This window comes from Oncorhynchus clarkii, chromosome 28, assembly GCF_045791955.1.
Source record: "Oncorhynchus clarkii lewisi isolate Uvic-CL-2024 chromosome 28, UVic_Ocla_1.0, whole genome shotgun sequence".
Lineage (NCBI taxonomy): Eukaryota > Metazoa > Chordata > Actinopteri > Salmoniformes > Salmonidae > Oncorhynchus > Oncorhynchus clarkii.
In genome coordinates, this window is record NC_092174.1 from 25,172,084 (window position 1) to 25,187,373 (window position 15,290).

At 42.3% G+C, this 15,290-nt stretch overlaps 1 protein-coding gene across 3 annotated transcripts in view; it reads left to right on the top strand.

Annotated features, from left to right (window-relative positions):
- The window catches only part of LOC139387435 (histone-lysine N-methyltransferase 2C-like), a 151,819-nt gene that overhangs the window by 127,284 nt on the left and 9,245 nt on the right, over positions 1 to 15,290 (top strand). For 2 of the 3 annotated variants that reach the window (XM_071133608.1, XM_071133610.1), the window contains exons 42-48: positions 363 to 566; positions 4,448 to 4,612; positions 4,945 to 5,074; positions 5,880 to 6,027; positions 7,573 to 7,748; positions 14,339 to 14,478; positions 14,770 to 15,097. In XM_071133608.1, coding sequence (XP_070989709.1) covers positions 363 to 566; positions 4,448 to 4,612; positions 4,945 to 5,074; positions 5,880 to 6,027; positions 7,573 to 7,748; positions 14,339 to 14,478; positions 14,770 to 15,097 — 1,291 coding nt within the window. The remainder of the gene's footprint in view (positions 1 to 362; positions 567 to 4,447; positions 4,613 to 4,944; positions 5,075 to 5,879; positions 6,028 to 7,572; positions 7,749 to 14,338; positions 14,479 to 14,769; positions 15,098 to 15,290) is intronic. The other variant, XM_071133609.1, reaches the window with a different exon arrangement.

Below are 15,290 nucleotides of genomic sequence, written 5' to 3' on the forward strand. Positions count from 1 at the left end.
TGAGCAGCCAGTGTGAGTCACAGCCAAGCCAAGTAGGCTCTTAGTCTGGTTCAGTGAATCAGTCCAATGGGTTGCTGCCTGTGACAAACTGTTGTGAGTCATAGTAGGAGGCAGTAGTTTAGGCTGAGTCGTGATTCATGAAATGGTCTCTCAGATCATCTCCTGCTAAAAATAATGGTGGTGTTGGTGGAAGTACCCAAAAGGCTTGAGAGTTGTGAATTGTAAAAGTTATTTATGAACAGCGTGGTATCATATCATGTTTTTTTTATATAGATATTTTTGTGATTGCCGATAAACGAGACACTGCTTTCTTACCAGTGTCTCTATGACAATTGACACATTACTCATCTACCTCCTCCCAGGCGTATTCAGACGGACAGCTCTCTGGCCTTCCAGAGTTCCCAGGACCACTGCTCACAGGACAGGATAAGAGGAAAGGCAGGAACAGGAGAAACCCCAAAGGAGGAGAGAGGCCCGCCTCTCGTTACAAGAAGAGGAAGAAAGAAGGGGAGGAGAAGCAACTGGTGCACTCCAGCACTGATACACTAATGACCCAGCTCAAACAGGTAGGGAGTAGACTTAAACATCACATAACACTTATAGGCATAGTCACATTAACCATACCTACACATACATATTACCTCAATTAGCCTCGCTACTGTATATAGCCTCGCTACTGTTATTTTTCACTGTCTTTACTGTTGTTTATTATTTCCATATGTATCTTTTGTTTACTTAATACCTATGTTTTACTTTAAAAATTAAGCATTTCACTGTAAGGTCTACTACACCTGTTGCATTCGGTGCACGTGACAAATAAACTGAAAGCTGTTGATACTCTACACACACGTCAGAGACTAGACTTCTTCTTATACCAATAGGCCACATTCAGCATGTTACATTTACTCATCTCACATTAAGGGGAGCTAAATGATCCCTTCAGAGATGTTTCCTTCCACAGCTCTGTCTTTAACAGCGCTGTGATGCATCGACCACAGAGCTAGCTAATTACAGATAGGACGGTGCCCCGGGTGTGTGTATACTGATACCATTACATGCATCATAGCCACATTACTGCTGTGTTAATGGACTAGCTAAATGAAGCTGCTAGGTTTGACAGTTATACACCCAGGCATTACTGGTGGTTATTATGGAGAAGAATGGGACATATTATAACCCCCCCCCCCCCATGGTGCTCTTCATTGATTAAATCTGTATGCAGCCGCATCACTTCATAAATGGCTTTAGTTAATTGCGATAGAAACTACACAGTTTGATTGCATACCGGTATTCAGTTTGATGGCATGGAGCCATGATATGGTCTCCTGGAGGGCAGGGGGACCATATAAAAATGATGTAAATTGAAACAAATGGTATCCTACCCTACTGGGTGCTGCTACACCATACTGTCTGCATATCACTGATAAATGAGACATAAATAATATTGTTTTTCTCACCAAACGTTATTATCAAACAGTCAACCAGCTCTTTTATTACAATTTCCGTGCTGTTTTGTTGAAGTTTAAATTACTGTCATTTTGATAAGTAATTGCTGTCTTCGTTTCCTTCCTATGTGGGAAGGATAATTGTAGAAAATGAATTGAATGGGAAATCTAGACTTTCCAAACACGCTTCAATTTGAAATACCCAGTAATCGCTGTAATCAATCAACAAGGATAAATTACCCACAGACTTCCACTAAACACATAGCCGCCACAGCGGAGTTGAAGATGTGAATAATACCCCAGGTATGTTCATTTGATTTGGTGCTATTTGTGTTCATACAGTGAGCTCCAAATTGGGACAGTGACAAAAGTTTTGTTGTTTTGGCTCTGTACTCCTGCATTGGATTTGAAATGTTGCAATGACTGAGGTTAACGTGCAAACTGTCAGGTATAATTTGGGGGTAATTTCATCTATATCTTGTGAACCGTTTAGAAATTACAGCACTTTTTGTACATTGTCCCTCCATTTCAGGCGACCAAAATTATTGGGACAAATTCACTTGTGTAATAAAGTAGTCAAAAGTTTAGTATTTGGTCCCATATTCCTAGCACGCAATGATTACATCAATCTTTGGACTCTACACACTTGTTGGATGCATTTGCTATTTGTTTTGGTTGTGTTTTAGTATATTTTGTGCCCAATTTTATTGTAAATAAGAATAGAATATATTTCTAAACACATCTACATTAATGTATATGCTACCAAGATTACGCATACAGTACCAGTCAAAAGTTTGGACACCTACTCATTCAAGGGTTTTCTTTATCTTTGCTATTTTGTACATTGTAGAATAATAGTGAAGGCATCAAAACTATAAAATAACACATATGGAATCATGTAGTAACCAAAAAAAGTGTTCATCAAATCAAAACCCTTTGCCTTGATGACAGCTTTGCACACTCTTGGCATTCTCTCAACCAGTTTCACCTGGAATGCTTTTTCAACAGTCTTGAAGGAGTTCCCACATATGCTCAGCACTTGTTGGCTGCTTTTCCTTCACTCTGCGGTCCAACTCATCACAAACCATCTCAATTGGGTTGAGGTCAGGTGATTGTGGAGGCCAGGTCATCACCCCATCACTCTCCTTCTTGGTAAAATAGCCCTTACACAGCCTGGAGGTGTGTTTTGGGTCATTGTCCTGTTGAAAAACAAATGATAATCCCATTAAGCTCAAACCTGATGGAATTGCGAATTGCTGCAGAATGCTGTGGTACCCGTGCTGGATAAGTGTGCCTTGAATTCTAAATAAATCACAGACAGTGTCACCAGCAAAGCACCATCACACCACCTCCTCCATGCTTCACAGTGGGAACCACACATGCAGAGATCATCCGTTCACCTACTCTGTGTCTCACAAAGACACGGCGGTTGGAACCAAAAATCTCAGATTTGGACTCATCAGACCAAAGGACAGATTTCCACCGTTCTAATGTCAATTGCTTGTGTTTCTTGGCCCAATCAAGTCTCTTCTTCTTATTGGTGTCCTTTAGTAGTGGTTTATTTGTAGCAATTTGACAATGAAGTCCTGATTCACCAATCTCCTCTGAACAGTTGATGTTGAGATGTGTCTGTTACTTGAACTCTGTGAAGCATTTATTTGTGCTGCAGTTGCTGAAGGCTGGTAATTCTAATGAACTTAACCTCTGCAGCAGAGGTAACTCTGGGTCTTCCTTTCCTGTGGCGGAAGAAACTTCCAAAGTTCTTTACATTTTCCACATTGACTGACCTTCATAATGGACTGTATTTTCTCTTTGCTAATTTGAGCTGTTCTTGACATAATATGGACTTGGTCTTTTACCAAATAGGGCTTTCTTCTGTATACCACCACTACCTTGTCACAAACTCTTTAAGAAGGAAATACATTCCACAAATGAACTTTTAACAAGGCACACCTGTTAATTGTTATATCATTGTGTTGATGTCTTCACTATTATTCTACAAAGTAGAAAATAGTAAAAATTCAAGAAAAACCCTGGAATGAGTCTGTGTCCAAACTTTTGACTGGTACTGTAGTCCTGAATTAATTGTGAATAAGGATGAGTGTGAAAGTTACAGACAAAAAATAATATCGTGCCACCCTCCCAAATGCTAACCTCATCTGTTATCGTAATGGTAAAAGGTTAGCATGTCTTGGGGGTGTGATATTTGCGCGTCTAACTTTCTCACTCATCATTATTCACGATTGATTCATTCAGGACTATCCATAATCGTGGTGGCATCCACATTAATATAGATGTGTTTAGCAACATATTCAATTCTTATTTACAATAAACTCCAAAATGACACAATACATTATTTACCATTCATTTCTATTGGGCACAAAATAATCTGAAACACAACCAAAACAAACAACAAATGAATCCAAGTTTGTAAAGTTAAAAGCTTGATGTAATCTATTGCGTGCTACTGTAGGAATATGGGACCAAATACTAAACTTTAATGCACATAAGTGAATTGGTCCCACTTTTGGTCCCCAAAATGGGGAACTTGGACAAAAAGTACTCTAATTTCGAAAACAGTTCACACGATATGGATTAAAATACCCTCAAATTTAAATTGACAGTCTGCACTTTAACCTCATAATCATTTTATCATTTCAAATCCAAAGTACTGGAGTACAGAGTCAAAACTACAACAAAAATGTTCACTGTTCCAATACTTTTGGAGCTCACTCTATATCTCAGGTAATTATGGAAGTTGGCAGGCAGTTTTACACCACCAAGGAACATTCCTCTCACTTCACATATAGTTCTATCATCATTAGCACATTCAACCTCTCGCCTTTCTTCTCCCCTGGCTGTAACTCTTCCCTAGGTCATTACTGGAAATAAGAATGTTGTCATATTATCTGGTCAAATATTAAAGGGTTAAATAGATAAATAAATATGCGTAACCTCCTCTCTGTTTCTCTCCATCTCCCTTCCTCTCTCTCGTCCTACAGCAGTTGTCCCTTCTGCCCCTCATGGAGCCCCTGATAGGGATGAACTTTTCTCACTTTGCCCCCTACGGCAGCGGCCAGCTGAACGGTGAGAACCTCCTGTCTGGGACATTTGGCAGTGGCTCTCTGGACGGAGTCTCTGACTACTACTCCCAGCTCACCTACAAGGTGAGGCCTCACCTCCAACTGTTTATTTTGTTATTTAAAAAAAAAATCCTACTTATCTTGTATTTTTATTTAAAAATAGACAGACTTTGAATGAGCTAGGGAGAGATGGAGGGATCCCACACAAACATGTACTGCATACTGTGTGCGCAGGTGCTGGCACTACCCACTAGACCAGCCCCAGGCACAAGACACTTTAATTAAGATGAAGTTGAATGATGCCTTTGGTGCCTTTGAAGCAGTGATTTGAGGTTGCAAGAGACGACTATGATACAATATTATATATCCCCTGTTGTAGTATGTTGACATGTATTCCTTGGCCTGTTTCTTCAAAGCAGAACAATCTGAGCAACCCCCCCACCCCGCCGGCTTCACTCCCTCCGACTCCTCCACCTGTAAACCGACAGAAGATGATCAACGGCTTTGCCACTACAGAGGAGCTAGCCAGCAAAGCTGCTGCAATGGGTGAGCACTGGGGAGGGTTCAGAGGTCACAGGTGACCAGGGGTTATTGGTAGATTAGTTCCAGCTTGCTGAATCTCTGAAGCTGTTTTTTTTTACCTCAAAATAATGTATCAAGGCCTCCCGGGTGGCGCAGTGGTTAAGGCGCTGTACTGCAGCGCCAGCTGTGCCATCAGAGTCCCTGGGTTCGCGCCCAGGCTCTGTCATAACCGGCCGCGACCGGGAGGTCCGTGGGGCGACGCACAATTGGCCTAGCGTCGTCCGGGTTAGGGAGGGCTTGGTCGGTAGGGATGTCCTTGTCTCATCGCGCACCAGCGACTCCTGTGGCGGGCCGGGCGCAGTGCGCGCTAACCAAGGTTGCCAGGTGCACGGTGTAGCCTCCGACACATTGGTGCGGCTGGCTTCCGGGTTGGATGCGCGCTGTGTTAAGAAGCAGTGCGGCTGGTCGGGTTGTGTATCGGGTTGACGCATGACTTTCAACCTTCGTCTCTCCCGAGCCCGTACGGGAGTTGTAGCGATGAGACAAGATAGTAGCTACTACAACAATTGGATACCATGAAATTGGGGAGAAAAAGGGGTAAAAAAAAAATATATATATATATATATAAAATAAATAAAATAAAAATAATGTATCATACACAGCATTCTGAAATGTGTTGAGAAGGTTATGCTGTTTTGAAAGTTCATAACCTTTCCCCAACCCCTATTGAGGAAATGGCCATGAAAGTTTTTGCAACAATTTCCAACTGTAGTGTCATGCTGTTAGGACCAATCTTAATGTCTCATTCATATGTTCCTCTTCTATGTAGTGTCCAAAAATCTGGTCTCCAAGCCGCTCCACGTCCCATTTAGAACCGAGGAGGACCTGCTGGCCCGAGCCATTGCTCAGGGACCTAAAACTGTGGACGTGCCAGCCTCCCTTCCCACGCCCCCTCACAACAACCAGGAGGAACTCAGGTAAGTAAGGCCTCTGCTCCCCATAACAGGGCAATTAGGAGTATGGTTGCAAATTACAGTAATTTCCCCCAAATTCCCAGGTTTTCCAGAAATTCTGCCCTCAAGATTCCCGGAATCAATAGGGAATTAGCAGAAAATCTGCAATCCTCCTACCAGGGTTTCTGTAAAATCTGGTAATTTCAGCAAAATTACCAGAATTTTGCAATCCTAATTAGGTGGGATGTCTTTGGTTATGCTTTACATCTTAAAGATGCCGTATTACTTTCTAAACCTGTCATTGTGATTACAGTGTATTCTGTAAATACTTGGCCGCACAATCATTTTCCCTACTGGGACAAAGATTCATTTGAATTGCACTTCATAGGCAGTGCAGTGGACACTTTGTATACTAATATTTGTCTAAAAACATGCATTCTCCTTGATCTGGGTACTCGGACGAGGCTATGACATTTTTGTTGTTGTTTTGGCTGTGTATACAGCACTTTGGATTTGAAATGAGGTTAAAGTGCATATTCCTAGCACGCAATGATTACCTTTTATTTTTATTTATGTTTTTTAACCTTTATTTAACTAGGCAAGTCAGTTAAGAACAAATTCTTATTTACTATGACAGCCTACCCCGGCCAAACCTTAACCCGGACGATGCTGAGCCAATTGTGTGCCGCCCTATGGGACTCCCAATCACGGCCTGTTGTGATACAGCTTGGAATCAAACCAGGGCCTGTAGTGATGCCTCTAGCACTGAGATGTAGTGCCTTAGACCACTGCGCCACTCATCAAGCTTGTGACTCAACAACATTTGTTGGATGCATTTGCTGTTTGTTTTGGTTGTGTTTTAGATTATTTTGTAGCCAATAGAAATGAATGGTAAATAATGTGTTGTGAGATTTTGGAGTCACTTTTATTGTAAATAAGAATAGAATATGTTTTTAAACACTTATATGAATGTGGATGCTATCATGATTATGGATAGTCCTAAATTAATCTAGAATAATCATGAGTGAGAAAGTTACAGATGCACAAATATCATACCCCCAAGACATGCTAACCTCTCACCATTATAATAACATGGGAGGTTAACATTTTTTGGGGGGTATGATATTTAAGCCTAATTTATCACTCATTATTCACAATTAATTCAGGATTATCCGTAATCATGGTAGCATCCACTGTCCCAATACTTTTGGGGCTCACTGTATATGATTCAAGCTTTCAGACAGACTACACAACAATTTCTACATAATGTTCTTAGCTTTGAGAACTCTGATCGAGACAATTTACAGTTGTGAACGCAATTATATTTGTGTGAAAATAGCCTATTTGTCTAAAAACAGTTATTTTCCTGTATGTACTCAGACTAGGTTGTAGATATACCATACAATCTTTCACAGACTCCAAAACAATCTCAACACAATGTTCTCAGTTTAGGGAAGCCTGGGATATGCAATGTTATTTTTTGTGAAAAATAGGTTGACCAACATTGTTGTTTTGATACATACTAATGTTATATAATGTTTCTCTCAACCCCCTCCCTCTCTGTCACAGTAACAGGCTTGGACAGGAGCATTGTAAGGACCGGGACACACCAGATAGTTTTGTCCCCTCCTCGTCCCCAGAAAGTGTGGTTGGCGTGGAGATAAGCCGTTACCCAGACCTGTCATTGGTGAAGGAGGAGCCCCTCTCCCCCGTCCTCCCCATGCTCCCCACACCCTGGGGGAAAGGTAAATAAATAAGGTTACACTTTATTTTAACATAATAAACCATTTACAAAAAGATTGCACACCATTTAGGATTAGGGTTCAATACTGCTCACTAGAATAGGGACTGTGAAATTACTTTATGATCAAATCACGTTTTATTTGTCACATGCACAAATACAACAGGTGTCGACCTTATCGTGAAATGCTTACTTACAAGCCCTTAACCTTTTTTTTTTTTTTACCTTTATTTAACTAGGCAAGTCAGTTAAGAACATATTCTTATTTTCAATGACGGCCTAGGAACAGTGGGTTAACTGCCTGTTCAGGGGCAGAACGACAGACCTTGTCAGCTCAGGGATTTGAACTTGCAACCTTCCGGTTACTAGTCCAACGCTCTAACCACTAGGCTACCCTGCAGCCCCCTGCTGCTCTCTGTGGGACGGTCCCACCTGGCCGAAAGCCAGGGAAAATGCAGAGCGCCAAATTCAAATAAATTACTATAAAAAATCAAACTTTCATTAAATCACACATGCAAATTAAAGCTAGACTTGTTGTGAATCCAGCCAACATGTCAGATTTCAAAAAGGCTTTTCGGCGAAAGCAAACGATGCTATTATCTGAGTAAGCACCTCCGTAAACAAAAGAGAGAAAAGCATATTTCAACCCTGCAGGCGCGACACAAAATGCAGAAATAAAAATATAATTCCTGCCTTTTGACGAGCTTCTTTTGTTGGCACTCAAATATGTCCCATAAACATCACAAATTGTCCTTTTGTTCGATTAATTCCGTCGATATATATCCAAAATGTCCGTTTATTTGGCGCGTTTGATCCATAAAAACACAGGTTCCAACTTGCGCAACGTGACTACAAAATATCTCAAAAGTTACCTGTAAACTTTGCCAAAACATTTCAAACTCCTTTTTTAATACAACTTTAGGTATTTTTTTACGTAAATAATCGATAAAATTGAAGACGGGATGATCTGTGTTCAATACAGGAGGAAAACAAACTGTAGCTAGCTTTCTGGTCACACGCCTCTATCAAACAGTACACTTGAAGTTACCCTCGTTCTGAACAGTGCTACTTCTTCATTACACAAAGGAAAAAACTCAACCAATTTCTAAAGGCTGGTGACATCCAGTGGAAGCGGTAGGAACTGCAAGAAGGTCCCTTAGAAATCTGGATTCCCAATGAACACCCATTGAAAAGAGAGTGACCTCAAAAAAATAAATCTGAATGGTTTGTCCTCGGGGTTTCGCCTGCTAAATAAGTTCTGTTATACTCACTGACATGATTCAAACAGTTTATAAACTTCAGAGTGTTTTCTATCCAAATTTACTAATAATATGCATATCTTATCTTCTAGGGAGTAGCAGGCAGTTGAATTTGGGCATGCATTTCATCCGGATGTGAAAATACTGACCCCTGTCACCAAGAAGTTAACCAACAATGCAGTTCAAGAAATAGAGTGTAGATAATATATACTAAACAATCTAAACTAAAGAATAACAATAACCAGGCTATATACAGTGGGTACCGAGTCAATGTGTAGGGGTACAGGTTAGTCGAGGTAATTTAGGAGTAAAGTGACTATGCATAGATAATAAACAATGAATAACGTCATTTTGTTTTTTACTTGGAGGGGGGGGGGGGGGGTTGTCAATGTACATAGTCCGGGTGGCCATTTGATTAATTGTTCAGCAGTCTTATGCTTTGGGGGTAGAAGCTGTTAACCTCTCTGATCTACCCATCCCGGATCCGGTATCGTGAAATCAAGCTCATTACCATTACGCAACGTTAACTATTCATGAAAATAGCAAATGAAATGAAATAAATATGCTAGCTCTCAAGCTTAGCCTTTTGTTAACAACACTGTTATCTCAGATTTTCAAAATATGCTTCTCAACCATAGGAAAACAATCATTTGTGTAACAGTAGCTAGCTAGCGTAGCATTTAACGTTAGCATTATCGTTAGCATTTAGCAGGCAACACTTTCACAAAAACCAGAAAAGCATTCAAATAAAATCATTTACCTTTGAAGAACTTCAGATGTTTTCAATGAGGAGACTCTGTTAGATAGCAAATGTTAAGTTTTTCCTGAAAGATTATTTGTTTAGGAGAAATCGCTCCGTTTGGTGCGTCACGTTTGGCTACCAAAAAAAAACGAAAATCCAGTCATCAATTACGCCAAACTTTTTTCCAAATTAACTCCATAATATCGACTGAAGCATGGCAAACGTTGTTTAGAACCAATCCTCAAGGTGTTTTTCACATATCTCTTCGATGATATATCCTTCGTGGAAGTGTGCGTTCCGTTCTGAATCCCAGGACAAATTGACCGCAACTGGAGATTACGCACGAATTTAGACAAAGGCCACCGGGCGGACCCCTGGAAAATGTAGTCTCTTATGGCCAATCTTCCAATGATATGCCTACAAATACGTCACAATGCTGCAGACATCTTGAAGAAACCACAGAAAGCACATGGTCGTTCCTGCTGCATTCACAGCCATATAAGGAGACATTTGAAAACAGAGCTTCAGAGATTCTGCTCATTTCCTGTTTGACGTTTCATCTTGGTTTCGCCTGTAGAATGAGTTCTGTGGCACTCACAGATAAAATCTTTGCAGTTTTGGAAACGTTAGACTGTGTTCTTTCCAAAGCTGTCAATTCTATGCATAGTCGAGCATCTTTTCGTGACAAAATATTGCGCTTAAAACGGGCACGTTTTTTTATCCAATAATGAAATAGCGCCCCTATAGGCTTAACAGGTTAAGGAGCCTTTTGGACCTAGTCTTGGCGCTCCGTACCGCTTGCGTGCTTGTAGCAGAGAGAACAGTCTATGACTTGGGTGACTGGAGTCTCTGATAATTTTTTGGACCTTCCTCTGATGGCAGGAAGCTTGGCCCCAGTGATGTACTGGGCCGTACGCACTACCCTCTGTAGCGCCTTACGGTCAGGATGCTCTCGATGGTGCAGCTGTAGACCTTTGAGGATCTGGGGACCCATGCCAAATCTTTTCAGTCTCCTGAGGGGGAAAAGGCGTTGTCGTGCCCTCTTCTCAACTGTCTTGGTGTGGTTTTCTCCATGATGGTGATGTGGACACCAAGAAACTTCACACTCTCGACCCACTCCACTACCACCCTGTCGATGTGAATGGGGGCGTGTTTGTCCCTCCTTTTCCTGTAGTCCACGATCAGCTCCTTTGTCTTCCTCACGTTGAGGGAGAGGTTGTTGTCCTGGGGACCATACTGACAGGTCTCTGACCTCCACCCTATAGGCTGTCTCATCGTTGTCTGTGATCAGACCGACCACTATTGTGTTGTCAGCAAACTTAATGAGTTGTGCTTGGCCACGCAGTCATGGGTGAACAGGGAGTGCAGGAGGGGACTAAGCACGTACCCCTGAGGGGCCCCCATGTTGAGGATCAGCGTGGAAGATGTATTGTTTGCCTACACTTACCACCTGGGGGTGACCTGTCAGGAAGGATCCAGTTGCAGATGGAGGTGTTTAGTCCCAGGGTCCTTAGCTTAGTGATGAGCTTTGTGGGCTCTATGGTGTTGAACGCTGAGCAGGTAGTCAATGAACAGCATTCTCACATAGATGTTCATTTTGTCCAGGTTGGAAACGGCAGTGTGGAGTGCGATTGAGATTATGTCATCTATGGATCTGTTGGAGTGGTATGCGAATTGGAGTGGGTCTTTGGTTTCCGGGATGATGGTGTTGATGTGAGCCATGACCAGACTTTCAAAGCACTTCATGGCTACCGACGTGAGTGCTACGGAGCGGTAATCATTTAGGCAGGTTATCATCGCTTTCTTGGGCACAGGGACTATGGTGGTCTGCTTGAAACATGTTAGTATTACAGACTCGGTCAAGGAGAGGTTGAAAATGTCAGTGAAGACCCTTGCCAGTTTGTCCGCGCATGCGTGATCACGCTGTCGTCCGGAACAGCTGGTGCTTGTTGCTTGCCTCGAAGCGAGGATAAAAGGCATTTAGCTCGTTTGGTAGGCTCGTGTCACTGGGCAGCTCACGGCTGTGTTTCTCTTTGTAGTCCATAATAGTTTGCAAGCCCTGCCACAGACGAGCGTCAGAGCCGGTGTAGTAGGTATTGACGCTTTGCCTGTTTGATAACGGGATTTCTTATAAGTGTCCCGATTAGTGTCCCGCTCCTTGAATGCGGCAGCTCTAGCCTTTGGCTCGGTGCGGATGTTGCCTGTAAATCCTTGGCTTCTGGTTGGAATATGGTCACTTTGGGGATGACGTCTTCGATGCACTTTTGGATTGATGCCGGTGGCTCCTCAATGCCATTGGATGAATCCCGGAACATATTCTAGTCCGTGATAGCAAAACTGTCCTATAGCGCAGCATCCACGTCATCTGACCACTTCCGTATTGAGCAAGTCACTGATACTTCCTACTTTAGTTTTTGCTTGTAAGCAGGAATCGGGAGGATAAAATTATGGTCAGATTTGCCAAATGGAGGGCGAGGGAGAGCTTTGAATGCATCTCTGTGTGTGGAGTAAAGGTGGTCTAGAGTTTTTTTTCCCTCTAGTTGCACATGTGACATGCTGGTAGAAATGAGGTAAAACGGATTTAAGTTTGCGTACATTAAAGTCCTCGGCCACTAGTGGCGCCGCTTCTGAATTAGCGTTTTCTTGTTTGCTTATGGCCTTATACAGCTCGTTGAGTGCGTCTTAGTGCCAGTGTCGGTTTGTGGTGGTAAATAGACGGCTACGGAAAAATATAGATCGGAATTCTCTTGGTAGAAAGTATGGTCTACAGCTTGTCATTAGGTACTCTACCACAGGTGAGCAATACCTCAAGACTTCCTTAATATTAGACATTGCGCACCAGCTGTTATTGACAGATAGACACACACACCCACCCCTCGTCTTACCAGATGTAGCTGTTCTGTCCTGCCGATGCACGGAAAACCCAGCCTACTGTATATTATCCGTATCTTCGTTCAGCCACGACTCTGTGAAACATAAGATATTACAGTTTTTAATGTCCAGTTGGTAGGATAGTCTTGAACGGAGATCATCCAGTTTATTCACCAGTGACTGCTTGTTAGCCAATAGAACGGATGGTCGAGGCGGGATACCCCCTATATTTCCGTCTATTCTTCCCGCAAATGACAGGGATTTGGGCCTGGTCTCAGAGAAGCAGTATGTCCTTTGTCCAGTTTGAGGTGGGTAATTGCTGTTCTGATATCCAGAAGCTCTTTTCGGTCATAGGAGATGGTAGCAGCAACATTATGTACAAAATAAGTTACAAACAATGCGAATAAACACACAAAATAGCACAGTTGGTTTGGAGCCCGTAAAACGGCACCCATCCCCTCCGGGCCATTATGGCAAACTGTAAATGGGTTATAAATGTGGGAGTAATGATTAATAAATGGTTTACTACGGACCTTTAAAATAAGGTGTTACCATGAATTTACCTCTCAAGGGTAAGTGGGACGCTAGCGTCCCATCTGGCCTACATCCAGTGAGATTGCAGAGCGCCAAATTCAAATACAGAAATACTCATTATTTGAGAACATAGCCCAGTTGACAAATCATTACAAACAGTAACCAGCCAAGCAGAAGAGTTACAAAACTCAGAAATAGAGATATAATTAATCCCTTACCTTTGATGATGTTCATATGGTTGCACTCAGAAGACATTAATTTATTCAATAAATGTTCCTTTTGTTCGATAGTCTCTTTATATCCAAAAACCTCAGTTTTGTTTGCGCGTTTTCTTCAGTAATCCACAGGCTCAAACGCAGTCAAAACAGGCAGACAAAAAATCCAAATTGTATCCGTAAAGTTCAGAGAAACATGTCAAACGATGTTTATATCCAATCCTCAGGTTGTTTTTAGCCTAAATGATCTATAATATTTCAACCGGACAATAACGTTGTCAATATAAAAGGGTAACAAGAAATGCACTCTCTCGGGATTGCGCATGAAAAAGCTCTGTGACACGTCAGGGTCCACTCATTCAGACTGGTCTTACTCCCTCATTTATAAGAATACAAGCCTGAAACCATCTCTAAAGACTGACATCTAGTGGAAGGCATAGGAACTGCAAATTGAGTCCTAAGTCAATGGATTCTGTAATGGCATTGAATAGAAAACTACAAAACCAACAAAAAAAACTACTTCCTGAATGGATTTTTCTCAGGTTTTCGCCTGCCAAATCAGTTCTGTTATACTCACAGACACGATTTTAACAGTTTGGGAAACTTTAGAGTGTTTTCTATCCAAATCTACCAGTTATATGCATATCATATCTTCTGGGCCCGAGTAGCAGGCCGTTTAATTTGGGCATGTTTTTCATCCAAAATTCCAAATGCTGCCCCCTACCCTAGAGAAGTTAATATGAATATACACAGCCTTGGTCATTTGTTTAAACTGGTAATAAATTATCAACTGTAAACAGAGATGTGCCTTTCTCACTACTATCCGCACATCAACATCAATCAAATGATATTTATAAAGCCCTTTTACACCAACACTGTCACAAACTGCTTTACAATATCAATGAAAGCAGTAAGTATTAATGAATCCTCCTTTAAAAAATTATTCCTAATGTCTCTGTTGCTCTTCCTGTAGGATCAGAGGTTAGGCTGAAGACTGAGCTCAAGACTGAGCCCTATGGGATGTTCTTTGGCTCCCATTTTGGCCCGCCGTCTAACGACACTAAACCAGGCCTGGTGTCTGTAGCCATCACCCTGAGACCAGCGGCTGCTGAGGTGAGTATTTCTGTTCTTTTGGCTTCACTTCCCCCTGCTTTCATAGAAGATCAGCAGGGAGGAAATGGTCTAGGTCCTTTTTTAATGTTTGTTGGTTATTGTTGGTAGCTTATTCCCCTTTTTCCTATAAACGTTTCACCTCAGTCATTTCACTACTGGTCGAATATGTAACAATGAAAACATCACCAGGCTTAATTGTAGGAGTTGAAGCCAATTCTTTGTTCTCTCTGTACTGTGCATGTGCCAGTGGCTTGATTGGCAATATCTACAACATTGTGTTTTTGTTCTCAGAACATCACAGGTGTGGTAGCTGCCATCTCAGAACTGCTGTGTGTGAAGATCCCCAGCAGCTATGAGGTGAGCAGCACCCCGGGCCCAGACAGGGGGCCTCTGGCCATGCTCAGCGGCCTGAGGGTGGGCCCCCAAGGAGGCCTGGTGCACCGGCCGGGGGCCCCCATGATGTATCCGGGCCGTGCTGGTGCTGGAGACATGGGGGGCCCTCACGGAGCCCCAGGCCAGCTCATCAGGCCTGGGGGAGGAGGACCACAACAGAGGATGATGATGCAACAGCAGCAGGGACATCTACAGCAGCACATCCGCTTCCATCCTGATGGACCAGGTGAGAGACTGGGCTACATCCCTGCACCTTATCGCCCCCTTATGTCGAAATACAGACATAACAGGGGAGGTGTTTCTGCTCTTGTGTGCTTGTCTTGAAATGAGACACTGCTGAAATTCATGTCCATCCAAACCTGTTTGTTTGTTAGTTTTCCAACTTACTTTTCTGAAATTAATCATGTCTGTCTTCAAGC